The sequence below is a fragment of the Serinus canaria genome, chromosome 11 (genome assembly GCF_022539315.1).
Source record: "Serinus canaria isolate serCan28SL12 chromosome 11, serCan2020, whole genome shotgun sequence".
Lineage (NCBI taxonomy): Eukaryota > Metazoa > Chordata > Aves > Passeriformes > Fringillidae > Serinus > Serinus canaria.
The window spans coordinates 14,583,718-14,599,624 of NC_066325.1; the positions used below are offsets into that span (position 1 = coordinate 14,583,718).

Consider the following 15,907-nt stretch of genomic DNA (forward strand, 5'->3'; position numbering starts at 1 on the left):
GCGGGAGCCGGGAGGGAAGAGGGGAGGGAGGGAAGGGAGCGAGCGGCGGGCGGGAGCGCAGCGGAGGCAGCGGAGCGGGCCGGGCCGGGGCGGCCGCGGCAGCGGCGGAGGAGGCGGGGCGGGCGCGGCGGGTGCTGCCCCCTGCCGGGCCGCGCCGGCAACTGCGCGGCCGCCGCCGGCGAGGAGCGGGCCGTGCCGGCGGGTGCCGCGGCCATGAGCGCCGCGCTGGTGGGCTACAGCAGCTCCGAGGAGGAGCAGGAACAGGAGGAGGAAGGGGGGAGCCGGGATGGCGGCGCGCAGGGTCCCCCCGCGGCCAGGTGGGTGCGGTAGGGTGGCGGCGGCGGGAGCGCGCGGGAGGCGGCGGGAGCGCACGGCCTTCCTCCTCCTCCTCTTCCTCGTTCTCACCCCGCTCCGGTCCCGCAGCGCCGGCCGTCCCCTCCTGCCCGTGCCCACCGGCCTGCCGGGAGACCCGGACCCTGAAGAGGCCGTGAGCGATGACAGCTCCCTGCACGGCGGCCGCGTGCGCGGCTTCCCCCACGAGCGGGGCAACTGGGCCACGCACGTCTACCTGCCCTGTAGGTACCGGCACCGGCACCGGCACCGGGATTGCACTGGGACCGGGAGGGGTCCGGGAGGATGGCGGGACGGACTTCAGCCGCTGCATCCCCGGGTCCCGCCAGTCCCGGCGGCCATCCGCGGCTCCTCTGACGGCGCTGCCCCGCAGACATTGCCCAGGAGGAGTTCCTGGAGCTGCTGGAGCTGCTGGTGTCCCGCGCCCGCACCTACGTGCCGTCGCTGGCTGCCATGGAGGAGTTCCACCTGAGCCTCTCGCAGTGCGTGGTGTTGCGCTACCACTGGATACAGCCCTTCGTCCGCTCCCTCAGGGAGCGCCTGGCCGCCTTCCACAGGTGGGTTTGGCAGAGCCCCGGCAGAGCGCTCCTCACACCCCTCCTCTGCCCTCGGGATCCGCTTTTTGCCAGCATCCACGCCCTAAGGTGTCCTTGGCAGCTGGTGCTGGCAGGACATTAAAGCCCTGGGGATTTTTCCTCACTGCTTCAGGATCTGGCACCAGACATGTCGGGTTTTGGTTTTCCAGGATCAGGCCAGAGCTGTGCCATCCCCTAAACCATGATGGTTTTGTTTCTTACATCTGGCTCAGGCACGGGCTGAGCATCAGCTGCTTCAGGGCTTCTGTCACTGTCAGGCTTTAGAGGGCTGGAAACAGGAGGGGAATTAATTAATTTGAGCCCCAGGAGGTTCTGGTTGCACCAATTTGGTCCAATTGCAGCATATATTTGCCTGTATCTTTCCATGGTTGATAACAATCCTGGCTCCTCCTCATCTTCTCCTTTTTTATTTTTTTCCCTGCAGCTGAAATAGGATCTTTCTTATTTCAGGTTCTTCTGCGTGGCTGACCAAGTGAAGGTTTACACCAACCAGAACAAAACCAGGTGAGTGCACAGTGGAGCAGCCTGCCTGCCCCAGGAGAAGTCTGAGCAAGGTGCTGGGTGGATGGGAAGTGTCACCTGCCTGTCCCACAGTTGGGCTGTAGGACAGCACAGTGTGTGATCACTTCCAGATCATCTCCACACATTTCACACCTTTCCTCGGCCATCTGTACAAATTTTTAGCTTTGGCACTGTTTCTCTGCAAGCTTTTGGTCTCATTAGCTGGCGTGCACAGCCTGGGGCGAGCAGAGTGGGACCACCTCTTTTGGCAGCAGTGCCAGTCGTGAAATTGTAGTGCAGGTCTTCCAAGAGCTGGAGAGAAATAGCTGAGATGGTGCTAATTCTCCTGGGCGTCAGCTCAGAAGCCTGATTCCAATGGAATGGAATTAAGTTTTTTTGAATGTCAAAGCAGAGGTGATTAAAACTGCAGAAAGTTGCTGAATCTGGTGGGAAAGGCAGCCCAAGATAGTCATGGGTAGGAAAAAGTGGATATGGAACCAGGGTGAATGGCTTGAATCTTCTGCTTCCCTCCTGGAGGGGAAGAAATGATGACTCTAAATGACTCTAGAAACTGTCATCCCGACAGTCCTGGAGGAGGTGCTGACTTTGTCACATCTCTCCAGCTTGGTACTTCCCATTCCCTACTTCCTCTCACACTGTAAAACCTCCCCAGCAACTTCCACTTTTTTAATGCAGCTCCTGCATGGGCATGGCACTCTGCTGAAATATCCATCCAGTGCATCCTTTGCCTAGAAAACTGATTTTCATGTCCCAAAAGGTACTAGGCTAATCTAGTAAGTCTACATGGTTTATCATCCAGTCCTGCTTTTTCCTGCTACCACATCTTTTGTTTTTCTTCTGAATACAATCAGCATCCTTGGATGCTTAAACCTGGCATTCCTCAGATTTCCTTGTGGTAGGGAGCAGGGAACTTGCCCAGTAGGAGTGAAGTATTCTTAGGGCTGTGTTTTGTGCAGCATGAAAGGGTGCTTGCAGTCTCTCCTTGCCTTTCTTTAGGACTTTTATTGGCTTGGAGGTCTCTGCTGGGCATTTCCAGCTGCTGGAGCTGGTCTCGGAGGTGGATAGCGTTCTAGAGGAATTTGACCTTCCCACATTCTACAAGGTGAGGCGTTCCTGCTTGCTCCCCTGCCAGTCTGGACATGCCAGCTGGTTCCCTGTGAGATGTTCACTCAAATTAACAGGAGCCAGTTGCAGTGGCTGCCCTGCTGTGCATGGAAACAGGGTTGTCCTAGGATAGAATGGGCACTCTGGGACTGAAGACAATCCTTGTGTCTTTCCCTTGGGCAGCTTTCTTGGGCATTAGTCCAGCCTTTTTGCTTAGTACTAGCTTTGGGAACAGGTTTGGGATTTTGAAGGGCCAGAGCAGTTTGTTTGTGTCTAGAGCTGAGCAGGCAGTTCATGTGGATTATTCAGTAGTGACCCATGTACCTGCTCCAAAACCAGTCCTGAGAGATTCTCCCACAGCTGCAGAGTTGAGCACAGGGAGGCTCAGAACCAGGCAGCCTTGCCCACTGGTGTCCAAAGGGGCTGGGGTGGGAAGCCCAGGACTCCTCTTGCCTCTAGCACTGTCCATATCAGCTCTGCAGCTGTTGAGTTGGCAGAGGAGGGGACTCCCAGTTTTGGGATCCTCCAGCCTTTGTGATCCCAGGCAGGGCAGCAGCATCATGCCAGATCTTGCACTGTGGCTCTGGGCATCGAGCAAAGCCTCCTTTAGCCCTCACATTCTTATCCCCGGTGTTTTTTGCCTCCAGGACCCATCATTCCACATCAGCTTGGCCTGGTGCGTCGGGGACCTATCTGGCAGGCTGGAAGGGCAGTGTCTGCGGGAGCTCCAGGTGTGTCCCCACAGACATGGGGTGCTGTGGAGAGCAGGGGGAGGGCAGAGCTGGAGTCCAGCCACATCTCCCTGCCGGGGGTGGAGAATGGGACATTCTCTTCAAGTGAGCAGGACAAACTTCACTGGGCTGAAAGATGTGAAGTTTTTGGGGGGAGTGTGAGTTAAATCACCCTCCTGAGGGAAATCAGAGGCTTCCAGCTGCAAATGGCTTCATCTGTGACTTGCTTCAGACAGGGAGCTGCCAACTCCATCCTCTGGCAGATCCGCCCTGCTGGTACTGACTCCTGCCTCTATTTTCCAGGACATTGTGGATGGGTTTGAGGAGTCAGCATTCCTGCTGCGTATCCAATGGGAGCAAATCCGCTGCAAGTCAGGGAACAAGTACTTCTCCTTCCCCTTGAGGTAGGGGCGGGTGGAGCTGTGCCTTTTGGAGCCTCGAAGAGCCTGACACTGTAACAAGGGCTGCAGTCTGGCACAGCTCTGCGTGGCATGGGCTGTCACGCACCTCTGCGCTCTTCTTGCCTGCTCAGCGTCTCTGCGGCGTTGGTGGCCTCAAGTCGGGCCACTTCCAGTTTGAGCTGCTGGCTGAAGAAAAGTGTGCTTGTAGCAGATTTCATCCTCACTGCTGGACATGCTGCAGTCAGCACTGGCGGTTCCAGACATCCCACGGTCGCTAATTTTGCTGATTTTTTTTTTTTTTTTTAAGAAGAAGGAAAAGTCTTCAAAAGCCATAGATGCCTTATGGGAAGGAGGAAGAAGGTAGCGTGGGAAGCTGCTACTAAAGGGAGAATGTCTCACACAGTGGGAAGTAGCACTGCCAGATTGTTGGGAGGCTCTGGGCATGTTTTGAGTAGCAAGAGGAAGGACGTGGAGCTGGATCCTCTTCCCTGAGTGTTTTCCTACTGTAAGCCAGCTCGGACAAGCTCCTGAGTCATGTTGTGTCCCTCTCACACTGCTGCTGCCTCTGTAGAGACATTTCAGTGTCTGATCCTTTTGCCAAAGAACAAGAGCTTGCTGCCAGGTGTGGGTGAGCCCTGGAACGGACAGTGTCAGTGTTTGCCTGAGCTGCGTGAGTCAAGGGGTGGTGGCTCCTGCCCAGGCTCCACACTTTTGCCCTATGTGACCAGCACCCCAGGTGGATGGTGACCCAGGGGGATCGCAGGCCGGACATTGTCCCTCGGGAGAAACTCCTTTTTATCCTTTTGTCCTCTGGGTTGGTCAGCTGCAACCTCTCAGGTAGCTGGAACAGGATGCTGATGTGATACCCTGAATCTTTTATTCCTTGTCTGTCCAGGACTTCTGAGCAGTAAAAATCTGTTTCCTCGTGTCATAAAATTGTGTCTGTGGTGTATTTCAGCTGTTTCCTTTTAGACACACACAACTCCTGCAATCTTCACGTAGGCCACTTCTGTAAGTGCTCCTGTGAACTCCGTGCTGCCTGTCCTGGCTCTGAGAGTGGCTTTGTCTGCGGGAGCATCTCCAGACAGTCGGGATTTGTGTCCCTGGGAGCATTGCAGCCAGTTGCTGCTGCCAGCAGCCTTTTGAAGTCCTTCAGAAAAAAAAAAATCTGTTAAGTCTTTAGCCAGTTAGTTTCCAGGATGGGGATCTGCAAGATAAGTTTCTTTTGGGGGAAAGAAAAACAAACAGAGATATATTTAGCCCCTGGGGACTTCAGTGAAACCGGTTTCTCCCAGGTTAATGCTCAACCACCGGCCCCAGCCGGGCCTGGCACTGCACCCGGTTGTGTAACACCGGGTGTCAGAGACCCTCGGGACAGGACACAGTGGCTGTGGGGGCAAAGTCGGGGGTGTGGCGGCTGCCGGCAGGGCCGGGTGCGGGGAGGGGGGCTCTGCCCGAACCGGGGCTCAGCCCGCGGCCCCGCCGCGCACCCACGTGCGGGGGGAGGCGGCCCCGCCTCCACCGGCCCCGCCCTGCCGCGGCCCCGCCCCTGCCGCGGCCCCGCCCCGCCCGCTCCCACCGCTCCCCGCCGCCGCCGCCGCCGCCGCGCCCGCCTTCCGCCAGCCGCTCCGGTGCTCCCGGCGGCGGGCAGAGCGCGGCAGGGTAGCCGAGCGGAGCCGGGCCCCGCCGCGCCGCGCCGGCCGCCCATGTGCCGCGCGCCGCCGTGCTGACCTCACGCACAAAAGGCGGGCCGGGAGGCGACGGGCCGCGCCTGGCAGCGCCTCCCATGCACCGTGCGCAGCCCCCCGCGGCGGCTCGGCCCCGGGCCATGAGGGCGGCGTAGCTCCGACACCGCCGCGCTCGGCCCGGCCCGGCCCGGCCCGGCCCGGCGCGGCCGGGGGCAGCCGCGACCCGGCGGCGGCGCGGAATGGCAGGAGGGGGCGGCGCCCCCTGGCGGGCGGGCGGGCGCCTCCCGCCGCTCGTGGTGCTGCTGGTGCTGCTGGCGGGGGCGGCGGGCGAGGAGATCAACGCCGAGGTGAGCCACGGGCCGGGGCTCCACACCCCCGGCCGCCGCACCGGCACCTGCGGGCCCGCCGCACCGCCGGCCGGGGCAGGTGCAGGCGGGGAGCGGGGCGGTGGGCTGCAGGTCGTCCCCGGGGGTGGCAGGCGGCGGGCGAGGGGTGTGGGGAGGAAGCGCATTGTGCCCGGCGGGGGAGGCGGTGAAAGGGCTTTTGATAAAGGCTCTGCTCCACCACACTGCCGAGGGAACGGGAGTAGGGGTAGAAGAATTTAATAGATTTAATGTTTTTAGCAATTAAAATGTTAAGCCATTTTTGGGAAAAAAAAAAGTGATAGGAAAAGAATTGGGTTAGGAAAAGGATTGGAGAACCTGGAGAAGGAGACTTGGAAAAGGAAAAAGACTTGGAAGAGCAATAAGACTTGGAAAAGGAAAAAGAATTGGAAGGAATTTAGAAAAAAAGCTTTAAAGATTAAAAGGAAAACCCCCCTAATCTGGAAAATATAAATGAAAACTACGAGGGGAAAAAAAAGTTACAAAAGAGTAATAATAAAGATAAAAATAAAATGCAATTAAAGCAGACAAGAGGAGGCGGAGGCTGGGGCAGGAAGGAAGAGCCCCGGCGCGCCCCAGCACCCTCCTGCCCCCCGCCCTGGGGCTGCAGCCCCGCAGGACAGAAGCCCCTTTGTGGGTGCAGGCCGGGGCGGGGGTCCCAGGCTTCACATCCCTCAGCAGCTCCCAGGGGACGCCTCCGGAGGAGGACAGGGACAGGCAGCCCGCAGGCAGCCTGGCCCCCTGCCAGCTGCCTCGTCCCTGGAGTCAGCCCATCTGGCAGCAGCCCCCCGAGATCTCCAGCTTCCCCACCTTTCAGGGCAGGGCAGGGACCCTGTGCCCTCCTGCCGCAGCGCTGTCTGCTCGGGGGTGGCATTTGCCACTGGCAGCTGGCACTGACCACCCCTGTGAAGGGACTAGGGTACAGTCAGGCAGGGGGAGGGATTCTTCCCCACCGGGTGCTGGGGAGCTCCGGGGCTGCTCGGTGCCGGGCTAACGCGCGGCTCTCCCGGCCAGGCATGGCTGCGGCTCTACGGGTACCTGCCGCAGCCCAGCCGCCGGATGTCCACCATGCGCTCGGCTCAGACCTTCTCCGCCGCGCTCGCGGAGATGCAGAAGTTCTACGGCATCACCGTCACCGGCGTCCTGGACGAGGAGACCAAGGCGTGAGTTTCTCCATTGTCCCCTTGCTCAAGCAGATGGCAGCTCTACTCTCCGGCTCTGGTTTTCTCTGACAGCCCTGGGGCTCTGCTGGCACCTGGAATAGTGGGTGCTGTCCCCCTTGGGAGGTGCTTCTCCCCTTTTGGGGGCTGCACCTCTGCAGCCAGGATATTGTCCCTGCTGTCTGGGTGCTGTAACCCCTCAGGGACCTTGGCTGTGGTGGGCTGAGCCCTGGCTCGGTGTCCTCCTGGCAGGTGGATGAAACGTCCCCGCTGTGGAGTCCCGGATCAGTTTGGAGCACGGATGAAGTCCAACATGCGTCGGAAGCGGTACGCGCTGACAGGGCGGCGCTGGAGCCAGAGCCACCTCACCTTCAGGTACCCAGCAGTGCCAGGGGTTCCCTCCCCCCGGTCCATGGAGAGCCATGGATCCCCTCAGGGAACGAGTGCTGCTCCAGGCCTTCTCTAGTGAATTCTGTATCCCCAGCATCCAAAACTACACGGAGAAGCTGGGTCGGTACCACTCACATGAGGCTGTCCGACGAGCTTTCCGGGTGTGGGAGCAAGCCACGCCGCTGGTTTTCCGGGAGGTGGCCTACGAGGACATCCGGCAGAAGAGGAAGAAAGAGGCTGACATCATGGTGCTCTTTGCCTCTGGATTCCATGGAGACAGCTCTCCCTTTGATGGCCTTGGGGGATTTTTGGCTCATGCCTATTTTCCTGGCCCTGGCATGGGGGGGGACACACATTTCGACTTGGATGAGCCCTGGACGCTGGAAAATGCAGATGTGTCTGGTGAGTTGAGGGCCAAGGAGGTTGTAAAGGAGAAGCCTGGTGGCCACTGTGGGTGGAGGGGGGAGCTGTGCTGGTGTGGACAGGACTGTCAGGGAGAGCAGGTCCACCATGGGTGTTGCAGGCCAACCCCACTGGAGCACCCCTGTTGCAGGGTGCTGGGTCCAGGGGTCTGCCTCATGTGTCATGTTCTCCACCCCCTCTTGCTGATGGTGCCTCTCCATGCAGGGAACAACCTTTTCCTGGTGGCCGTGCACGAGCTGGGGCACTCGCTGGGCTTGGAGCACTCCAGCAACCCCAGTGCTATCATGGCACCCTTCTACCAGTGGATGGACACGGAGAACTTCCAGCTGCCTGAGGATGACCTCAAGGGCATCCAGCAGCTCTACGGTGAGGAGCTGGTTGGGGGATCATCCCAGAGGTGGGATTCTTGGCATGTGTTTGGGGAAACTGAGGTACAGGTGCTGCTGGTCTGCATCATCACATCCCTTCTCTCACCTGCCCGATCCAGGTACCGCAGATGGGCACCCTCAGCCCACCAAGCCTTTGCCCACCGTAACACCCCGGAGACCTGGCAGGCCAGACCAGAGACCCCCTAAACCTCCCCCTCCGGGGAAGCCAGACCGACCACCCAAACCTGGCAGCCCAGACCGACCTGACCAGTATGGCCCCGACATCTGTGATGGGGACTTCGACACGGTGGCGGTGCTGCGTGGGGAGATGTTTGTATTCAAGGTGCCTGCCAGGACCCACTCCTGCCCCTTCCTTGGGGATGTAGTGGGTCTGTGGGTGGGAGGACCCCTCAGCAAGGTGACTGTGTCCCTGTGTCCTCCTCATCCTCTGCCAACCCTGTTTCTTTCCAGGGCCGGTGGTTCTGGAGGGTCCGGCACAACCGGGTGCTGGACAACTACCCCATGCCCATTGGACACTTCTGGCGGGGCCTGCCTGGGGACATTGATGCTGCCTACGAGAGGCATGATGGGAAGTTCGTCTTCTTTAAAGGTGAACAGGGAAACTGGATGGGAGGGCTGAGGTGGAAGCGAGACCCCAGTGTCCCCCACAAAGCTGTTGAGAGCTGGTTGGCTTAATCTCATCCTGACCCACCTCCCCAGCCACAGCTGCTTGTGATCCCAAGGGGTCAGGGCGGCATCTACCGCTATCCCTATCCATTTGTGCACCTGCCACAGCAGCTGGGCAGGACCTTCTCATCCCCCTTCTCCAACTCTTTCCCCTCTAGGTGACCGGTACTGGCTCTTCCGAGAAGCCAACCTGGAGCCTGGGTACCCACAGCCCCTGGTCACCTATGGGCAGGGCATCCCCTACGACAGCATTGACACAGCCGTCTGGTGGGAACCCACAGGACACACCTTCTTCTTCCGTGGGGACAGGTGAGTGTCTGTGGGGTTCTCCCTGCTCTGCTGCCTCCTGGCCCCTGTCAGGGGGAGAATGTTGGGCAGTGGGGACCCCTCTGCTCGTCACTTAGTCCCCACCTCCCTCCCCAGATACTGGCGCTTTAACGAGGACACACGCTCAGTGGACCCTGGCTACCCAAAGCCCATCTCTGTCTGGGTGGGCATCCCTCCCTCGCCCAAGGGAGCCTTCCTCAGCCCAGATGCCTGTAAGTAGAGGAGGAGAGGAATGGGTGGTGGTGGTGGTGGGGGTCTTGGAGATCAGATTATCCCTCTGATAGCCTGGCTATGGGATGGACCTGGGGAGAGTGTGTGGGAGTCAGCAGTGAATCCCTTTCTGAAGCGTTTCACCAGTCCTGGAGCAAAACCTGCTGTCTTGGGCATCTGCAGGGATGCCCAGGTTCTGCAGTGTCCTGTGCCCACCCACTTACCCCTTGTCTCTATCTTCTCTCCCCCAGCCTCCACCTACTTCTATAGAGGCACAAAGTACTGGAAGTTCGACAATGAGCGTCTCAAGACAGAGCCAGGCTATCCCAAATCCATCCTACGGGACTTCATGGGCTGTCACACAGAGCTGGTCCCAGACCCCAATCCCCGCTGGCCCGATGTGGACCGACCCCCCTTCAACCCTGATGGGGATGGGGGGACTGAAGGTGAGGAGGAGGAAGAGGAAGATGAGGATTACAACGAGGGAGATGGCCAGCCAGGCAGGGACGTGGACGTGGTGGTGCAGATCGATGAGTACACACGCACCATGAGCGTGGTCATGGTGCTGGTGCTGCTGGTGCTGCTGCTCTGCATCCTGGGCCTCATCTACGTCATCGTGCAGATGCAGAGGAAGGGCGCACCCCGAATGCTCTTGTACTGCAAGCGCTCCTTGCAGGAGTGGGTCTGACCCTGGCTCCCTCCCCCAACCGCCCCCGCCACCATGGTGCTAAGATGGACCTGACACCCCCTCCCCTTGACCCTCACCACGGCCTCGGCCCCTCTCCCCCATTGTTGCTTGATGGCTCCAGCCTCAGAAAAGGGGGGATGCCCGACCCCCCCAGCCCCTCCAGAGCAGCCGGGCTGGGACCGGGGATGGTCATGGGGGGGCTGGAGGGCATCCAGGCCCTGCCTGCTCCCCAGTGCCTGTGCGTCCCCCTAGCCGTGACCCTCAGGCTGCCACCCATCATGTGCCTGCATCTGCCATGGGTCCCTGCAGGGTCCCTTCCTCCTGTGTGAGCCCACTGCAGCTTGGGTGGTGAGTGGGCTGGGGGCTGCTCCCCAGTGCTGCGGGCTGGCAGGTCTCAGCCTCTGGCACCTGCAGTGGTGGGGAAGGGCTGAGCTCATGGCTGTGTTTCCTGTTGAACCACGGGGATACAGGGATGTGGTGCCTAAAGGCAGTATGAGCTGGGAGATGCCACCTCTGCAACCCTGCTGGGGCTCAGCTCAGTCTGGGCCCTGCTGCTGCCACTGTGGGTAGAAGCCCTGGGGCACGTGGCCCTGTCGGCAGGGCAGTGGGCACAGCCACCTTGTATGTCCATTAAACGGGTCGGGTGTGTGGAGAGCTGTAGTGCCATTGTCCTTCCTGCTGCGGGGGTGCCCTGGGAGGGACTGGGCAAATTTTGTGGTGATGGGGCTTGTCTGGGAGGTCACCCTGCACGGCACCCCCAGGGGACTGGGTGCCATGCTAGGGGATGCAGGGAAGGGGCCAGCATGGCCAGTGATGTCCCTGCAGCAGTCCCTGCCCTGGGGCTGCCACTTTAGGGGGGTCAGCTAAAGCAGCCCCCCCACCCCCACCAGTGGACAGAGCAGCCTTTCAGCAGCTCCCATGGCAGTGACAAGGGCCTCGCTGGGAACACAGGGTGCCTTGTTCTCCCCCAGCCAGCACTGCTCTTCAGCCCTGGGCAGCCACCTCCCTTCCCCGTGCAGGGGCCGGCAGCAGCTGGGGGACCCTCCTGGAGCCACTTCACAGGGTGCTTCAGCTCCCTGTCCCCATACAGCCCTGCTGAGTTTCCTGGGGGGAAGGGGTGGCCATATCCTGTCTCACCACTGCTGTCTCGGCAGAGGAAGGCAAGAGGCGTCATGAGTGCTGCAGAGATCAGAGAAATAATCATGGGAGTGGGAAAGATTAGACTTCAGGGGTAGGAAACTGGCTTTATCTGGGAAAAATGTTGCTCAGCCATTAATGGGAAGAAAAACCACAGAGGCTGGTGATGTCATGGGGGGGCAGCTAGAGCCAGGTTTGTTCTGCAGGTGCAGCCTTGGGGTGGGCAGCAGAGCCCTAGCATTACTGCACTGGTAGGGAGGCTGGTTGGGCTGTGCTGGGCAAGGGGGTTGTGTGAACCTGGCCCATCCCTGTGGGGATGAACCTGTGGAATTGGGGAGCATCCCCATGAGAGAATTGACTCCTGTCAGCATCTGCTTCCTCCAGCCTCCCGTGCAGCAGGACCAGGGCTGGTACCTGTGCCTCTTTGCCCCGGGCACCTCTGTCTTGGTGCACCCCAACCTGCTCCCCTTGCCCTGGTGCTCCAGCTGCTCCTTTGCCCTCATTCCCTCCTGCCAGCCTGGCTGGTTGGATGGGAGGGTTCCCCCAGTTCATGGATGAGGATATGAAGACTGTGCTTCCCCCATCCTTCCCCCTCCCCAGGGCCCAGAGCTGCTGGCTCAGTTCCCGACTGCTACAACCACTTCCCAGCACTGAATTACCCTGAGCTGCCCAGCTACTCGTCAGCCACTAATTACTGTAAAAGGGAAGGACTGATGCTGGCTCTAGCCCCACTTTTCTGTGCTGGGGGGAACCCTGTAGCCTGAGTCACCCCTCCCCTGCCCCAGCCTCCATTCCTACCCACACTGGGCAGTAATTTCCAGCCATGAACTGATTCCCTGGAAAACACGTTTGGCTCAGACTCAGCACGTCACTGCAGCCAAGTGAGAAGTCAAAATCAGGAACAGAAAACCCCTGAGGAATTGGGGGGAGTGGGTGGAAAAAGATCTCCAAGTGGCTCAGGGCTGTTGTATTCCATCAGCCAAGCCTTGCTGGGTCACATTCCTCGGCTTTTAACTTCTTTCAGTTCGGTTTTGACCATTTTGCTCAGATTTGTGGTCGTGTGGGTCTTCCCCAGAGCTGAGGGAGGACCCAGAGCTCTGCTGAGCTAGGAGCCCTGCCATGGGGCAGCCTGACACCCCAGCCTGTGCTGAACTGGGGCCAGACAGGCACCAGGAGCTGGCCAAAAGGCGAGGCAGGAGGAAAGCACGGCTGGGATTCACTCTCCCCACCCCTGCAGAGACTGCTCCAGAGGCCAGTGCAGATGCATTTCCCACGGCAGATGCATTTCCCACACTGGATGCACTTCCGTGGCAGATGCATTTCCGACAACAGCTGTATTTCCCACGGCAGCCGTGTTTCCCTTCTCTCCTGGGGGTACAGAGGGCTCAGTGGGGTGCAGGGCTGGGACCCCAAAGCCTGGTACCTGGAAAGACGCCTGGCTTGCAGGAAAAGGCAGAGCTGGACAAGGGTGCCCAGGGCCAGCTGCTTATGGCATCCCTTCCATGGCGGGGGAGGAGCCTCCTTGCTGATGGGACAGAAGCTGGGAACAATTCCCCAGCGGGAATTAGGGATGCTGGGAGCAGAGGCCCTGGCCACCACGCTTGGTGAGCTGGGACACCACTTCCCACCCCCTCCCGCTTTTCCCCGGATGCTGCAGCAGAGCTGGTGCCAGGAGCCCAGGGCCATCTGGAAACGCTCATGGACAGCAGTAAGGGACCTGCTGGAGACAAAAGCCCAGCATTTCAGCGGCGCCCGGGCTCTGCCGGAGGCCCCTGCACACCCACAGTGGGGTCAGCTCACCTCTGGCTAGGTGGGTGTGAGACCCCAGGAGCGCAGCAGGCACCTGCTGTAAGGACAGGGCTCTTGGGAGCATGGGGCGTGCGAGCCCGGCTGAGCCCGGCCTCAGCAGGCACCGGGCTGCCCCACCAGGATCCACTCCCAGGGAGCCTGGCAGCTCCCTGCTTCCCAAAAATAGGTTGGAGAGCCTGACCTGGAAAAGGCCCTGGGAGCTCAGTGTCCTCCAGGCCCTGCTGTGCTGGGGTGGGTGTGAGGGGGAGACCAGGGCTGGCAGGGGCTCTCTGCCCTTCTGGCACCATCTTAGGAGAATCCTCCTCTTCCTCTGCAAGCCAGGGCACGATCCCCAGTTCAGCGCTGAGGAAAGGACCCGGAAAACACAGAGGAAGCCGGGCTCAGTGCAGAGGAAGAACCGGGGCTGGGATACAGCAAGCAGCAACCGGCCAGCTCAAGGTCGGAGGAAACAATGCTGGGGATGGAGGGAAGGGCCGCGGGGCCCGGGAGGGGCTGAACCTGCTGCCTGTGCTCACTGCCCAGGGAGGGGTTGGTGCCGGCACAGCCCCGCTGCAGTGGGATTCACCCACCAACCACGCTAAGCTCGGCTCGTGTATGTGCGGCTCATGCCCCTCTCCTCCCCACCCACCGCGCAGCCCCCAGCCTGCTCCTGGGGGTGCTGGGACCCCTCATCTCACAGAAAGTAATTTCTGGGGCTGCAGGGACAACACATGAAGTGATGGTGAAGCAGATGTGGGTGCAGTTCTGCTTCAGCACAACTTGGCATCCATCATCTTCTCACCTCTAGCAGCTCTGAGGCTTTCCCTGCTGCATCCCAGGTTAGCTCTCAGGATGCACAATTGCTCCCTTACCCAAAAAAATCTTGTTTGGGTGGTCCCATTTTGCAGCCTGCCAGTGGAAGGTCTCACCCTTCTGCATGCACCAGCAGGGCAGGGACATCAGCTCTCTCTGCATACACAGTGGCCAAAGTCCCCAGTACCGTCACTTGGTTTTCCTGGGCGGTGGCCAGTGGTAAAACTCAAAATAAATATTTCCTTTGCCTCCAGCACTGCCTGCTCCACATTAGACAACAGCTGCAAAGGATTAACGTCGTCCTGGAGGTGTAATCCTTCTATAAAGATGACAACATTTGGCCCAAGACATCCAGGGAGATGCAGGATGGACAAGAAGCAGAGTTTGGCCCAGATTTTTTTTGATTCCTGCTTATCCCTCTCTGAAAACAGCTCTGTGCTTCTTTGCCAGGACCCACTTGATAGGAAAGTGACAAAGTGCAAGGGGACGAACACAGGGAGGGACAGAAGCTTGTATCAATGTCCTGCCAGACAGTGTCTGCTGGGCTGGACACTCACAGAGGATTCTTCTGCCTCAGCAGCAGAGCAAACTGAGACAGCTTTCCAGGAAAACCCCTTTGCCTGCTTGCTCTGCCACCAGCTGCCACCTGCCCAGGCAGAGCCACTGGAGCCTTGGGATGTCCCAGCCTTGGCTTACACCACAGGGACTGCTCCAGCCCAAGCCTGCTGCTGCTGGCCCAGCCCAGGGCGGGTCTCTTGCTCCAAGGAGCTGCAGCCTGGGCACTCACTGTATTTCAGCACCCAAGCTTTCCAAGGGAAGCTTTGCCTTTCATGTAGAAAGCAGCTCCCGACACTGAGGGCCTGACTGAAGTGTCCAAGTGCAGAACCTTATCCCAGCCAGTGGAAGACAAAGGTGAAAGGCTGATGCAGAGAAGGAAAAATGATCTTTGGGTGGGTCCTGCTCTGCCCGGGGTTGAAACCAGGGCTCCCCACAAAGATTCTTTTCTCTCCCACTAAACATGAACTGCAACAAGGACTTATGCAAGAAGGAAGGAGCGGGCCACCCACAGAAAGGTGAATGAGGAGATATTGAAGATATTTTCTCTACAGGCTGCCTGCACTGAACTGGGACTCCCCTCTACCCACCCCTCATACCCAGCTGGGGCTGGCCCAGGAGCAGGCAGGCCATCCATGTAGCCATCCATGACTCCCACCTCTGCCCCCACCTCCTTCCTGCATTCCTCCACTGTTCCCATGTAGGAGGACGTTGCATCCCAGCCACGTCAAAAGCCATAACCAAAGAAGATGAGTGCTCCACCACAGGAGTTTTGCTTGTGCACATTTAGGAAAGGACTGCTGACAGGATGCCTCTGACATTCTGGTCCATCTCCCAGCAGCATCCTCTTCTCCCACAGAGAGAGCATCCAACTTCACCCACCTTCAGCAAGATGGTTAAAGTTTTGATGGGAGAGAGGGATTAGAAGAGTAAGATTTTGGAAGCACTGTGTAAATCACCAAGCATCTGGCTGTAAAGGAAAGAGCCAGTATCCGATGATGCTCCACTTTGTGCAGCAAGTAAACAGGAAGATTCAGTATTTTGTTTTGTATTTAAAAATACACAGAAGGTCCATATGGATGTAAGGGTTTGTGGCTGGGAGTTTATTCCAGCAAATCTGCTGGCACAGCTCCTAGAGGTCGGGCAGGAATTGGCAGCAGGGTCCATCTGATCTCTGCAGCGGCAGCCAGCTCGGGGCCCAGGGGAGCCCAGCCCCTCTTAATGCATTAGGGCTGGTCACTCAGGGTGAGCTCAGATCCTCAAAGACCAGGGGCAACTCCAGCACAAGCCCCAGCAGGGCAGGGAAAGGCAGCAGCAGCTCCTGCTGAGTGTTCAGCTGCCAAAGACTGCCAAAAACACATGGTGTTGAGCAAGGCCTTGCAGGAAAGGATGCACGTTTTACCCTCCTGGGGTCTGATGGATCTGCTCAGCAGCTCCCCCAGCTCTGGCAAGCTTTAAAAACATGGAGAAAGCCTCACCATGGACTTCATTAAGGCCAACCCTTGGCACATGATCCAGTGCGATTCCACTGAACAGATCGAGTCCAGCCAAGCCTTGACATGTCAATGCAAGATGGATGGTGATT

The 15,907-nt window shown here is 59.1% G+C and overlaps 2 protein-coding genes across 2 annotated transcripts; both read left to right on the plus strand.

The window, feature by feature from the left end:
* The first annotated feature begins 161 nt into the window (after nt 1–161).
* On the plus strand, nt 162–4,641 carry USB1 (U6 snRNA biogenesis phosphodiesterase 1). Its single transcript, XM_030227627.2, has 7 exons — nt 162–317; nt 424–575; nt 725–908; nt 1,398–1,451; nt 2,466–2,571; nt 3,221–3,304; nt 3,608–4,641. Exons 1-7 carry the CDS (start codon nt 214–216, stop codon nt 3,710–3,712), a joined length of 789 nt encoding a protein of 262 aa, XP_030083487.1. The 5' UTR covers nt 162–213; the 3' UTR covers nt 3,713–4,641.
* A 967-nt stretch (nt 4,642–5,608) lies between these two features.
* Nucleotides 5,609–10,683, plus strand: MMP15 (matrix metallopeptidase 15). Its single transcript, XM_050979119.1, has 10 exons — nt 5,609–5,740; nt 6,791–6,939; nt 7,189–7,311; nt 7,421–7,728; nt 7,954–8,115; nt 8,237–8,460; nt 8,589–8,727; nt 8,963–9,113; nt 9,228–9,343; nt 9,593–10,683. The coding sequence occupies exons 1-10, from the start codon at nt 5,633–5,635 to the stop codon at nt 10,027–10,029; spliced, it is 1,917 nt and encodes a 638-aa protein (XP_050835076.1). The 5' UTR covers nt 5,609–5,632; the 3' UTR covers nt 10,030–10,683.
* Nucleotides 10,684–15,907: the final 5,224 nt, after the last annotated feature.

Bases quoted from the DNA above. Each gene is read 5' to 3' on its own strand.
- USB1 (XM_030227627.2), top strand. From the start codon at position 214: ATGAGCGCCGCGCTGGTGGGCTACAGCAGCTCCGAGGAGGAGCAGGAA. The intron at 318-423 runs GTGGGTGCGGTA...CCGGTCCCGCAG, and splicing joins CAGGGTCCCCCCGCGGCCAG to CGCCGGCCGTCCCCTCCTGC. The intron at 1,452-2,465 runs GTGAGTGCACAG...GCCTTTCTTTAG, and splicing joins ACCAACCAGAACAAAACCAG to GACTTTTATTGGCTTGGAGG.
- MMP15 (XM_050979119.1), top strand. From the start codon at position 5,633: ATGGCAGGAGGGGGCGGCGCCCCCTGGCGGGCGGGCGGGCGCCTCCCG. The intron at 8,461-8,588 runs GTGCCTGCCAGG...GTTTCTTTCCAG, and splicing joins GGGAGATGTTTGTATTCAAG to GGCCGGTGGTTCTGGAGGGT. The intron at 9,114-9,227 runs GTGAGTGTCTGT...CTCCCTCCCCAG, and splicing joins TTCTTCTTCCGTGGGGACAG to ATACTGGCGCTTTAACGAGG.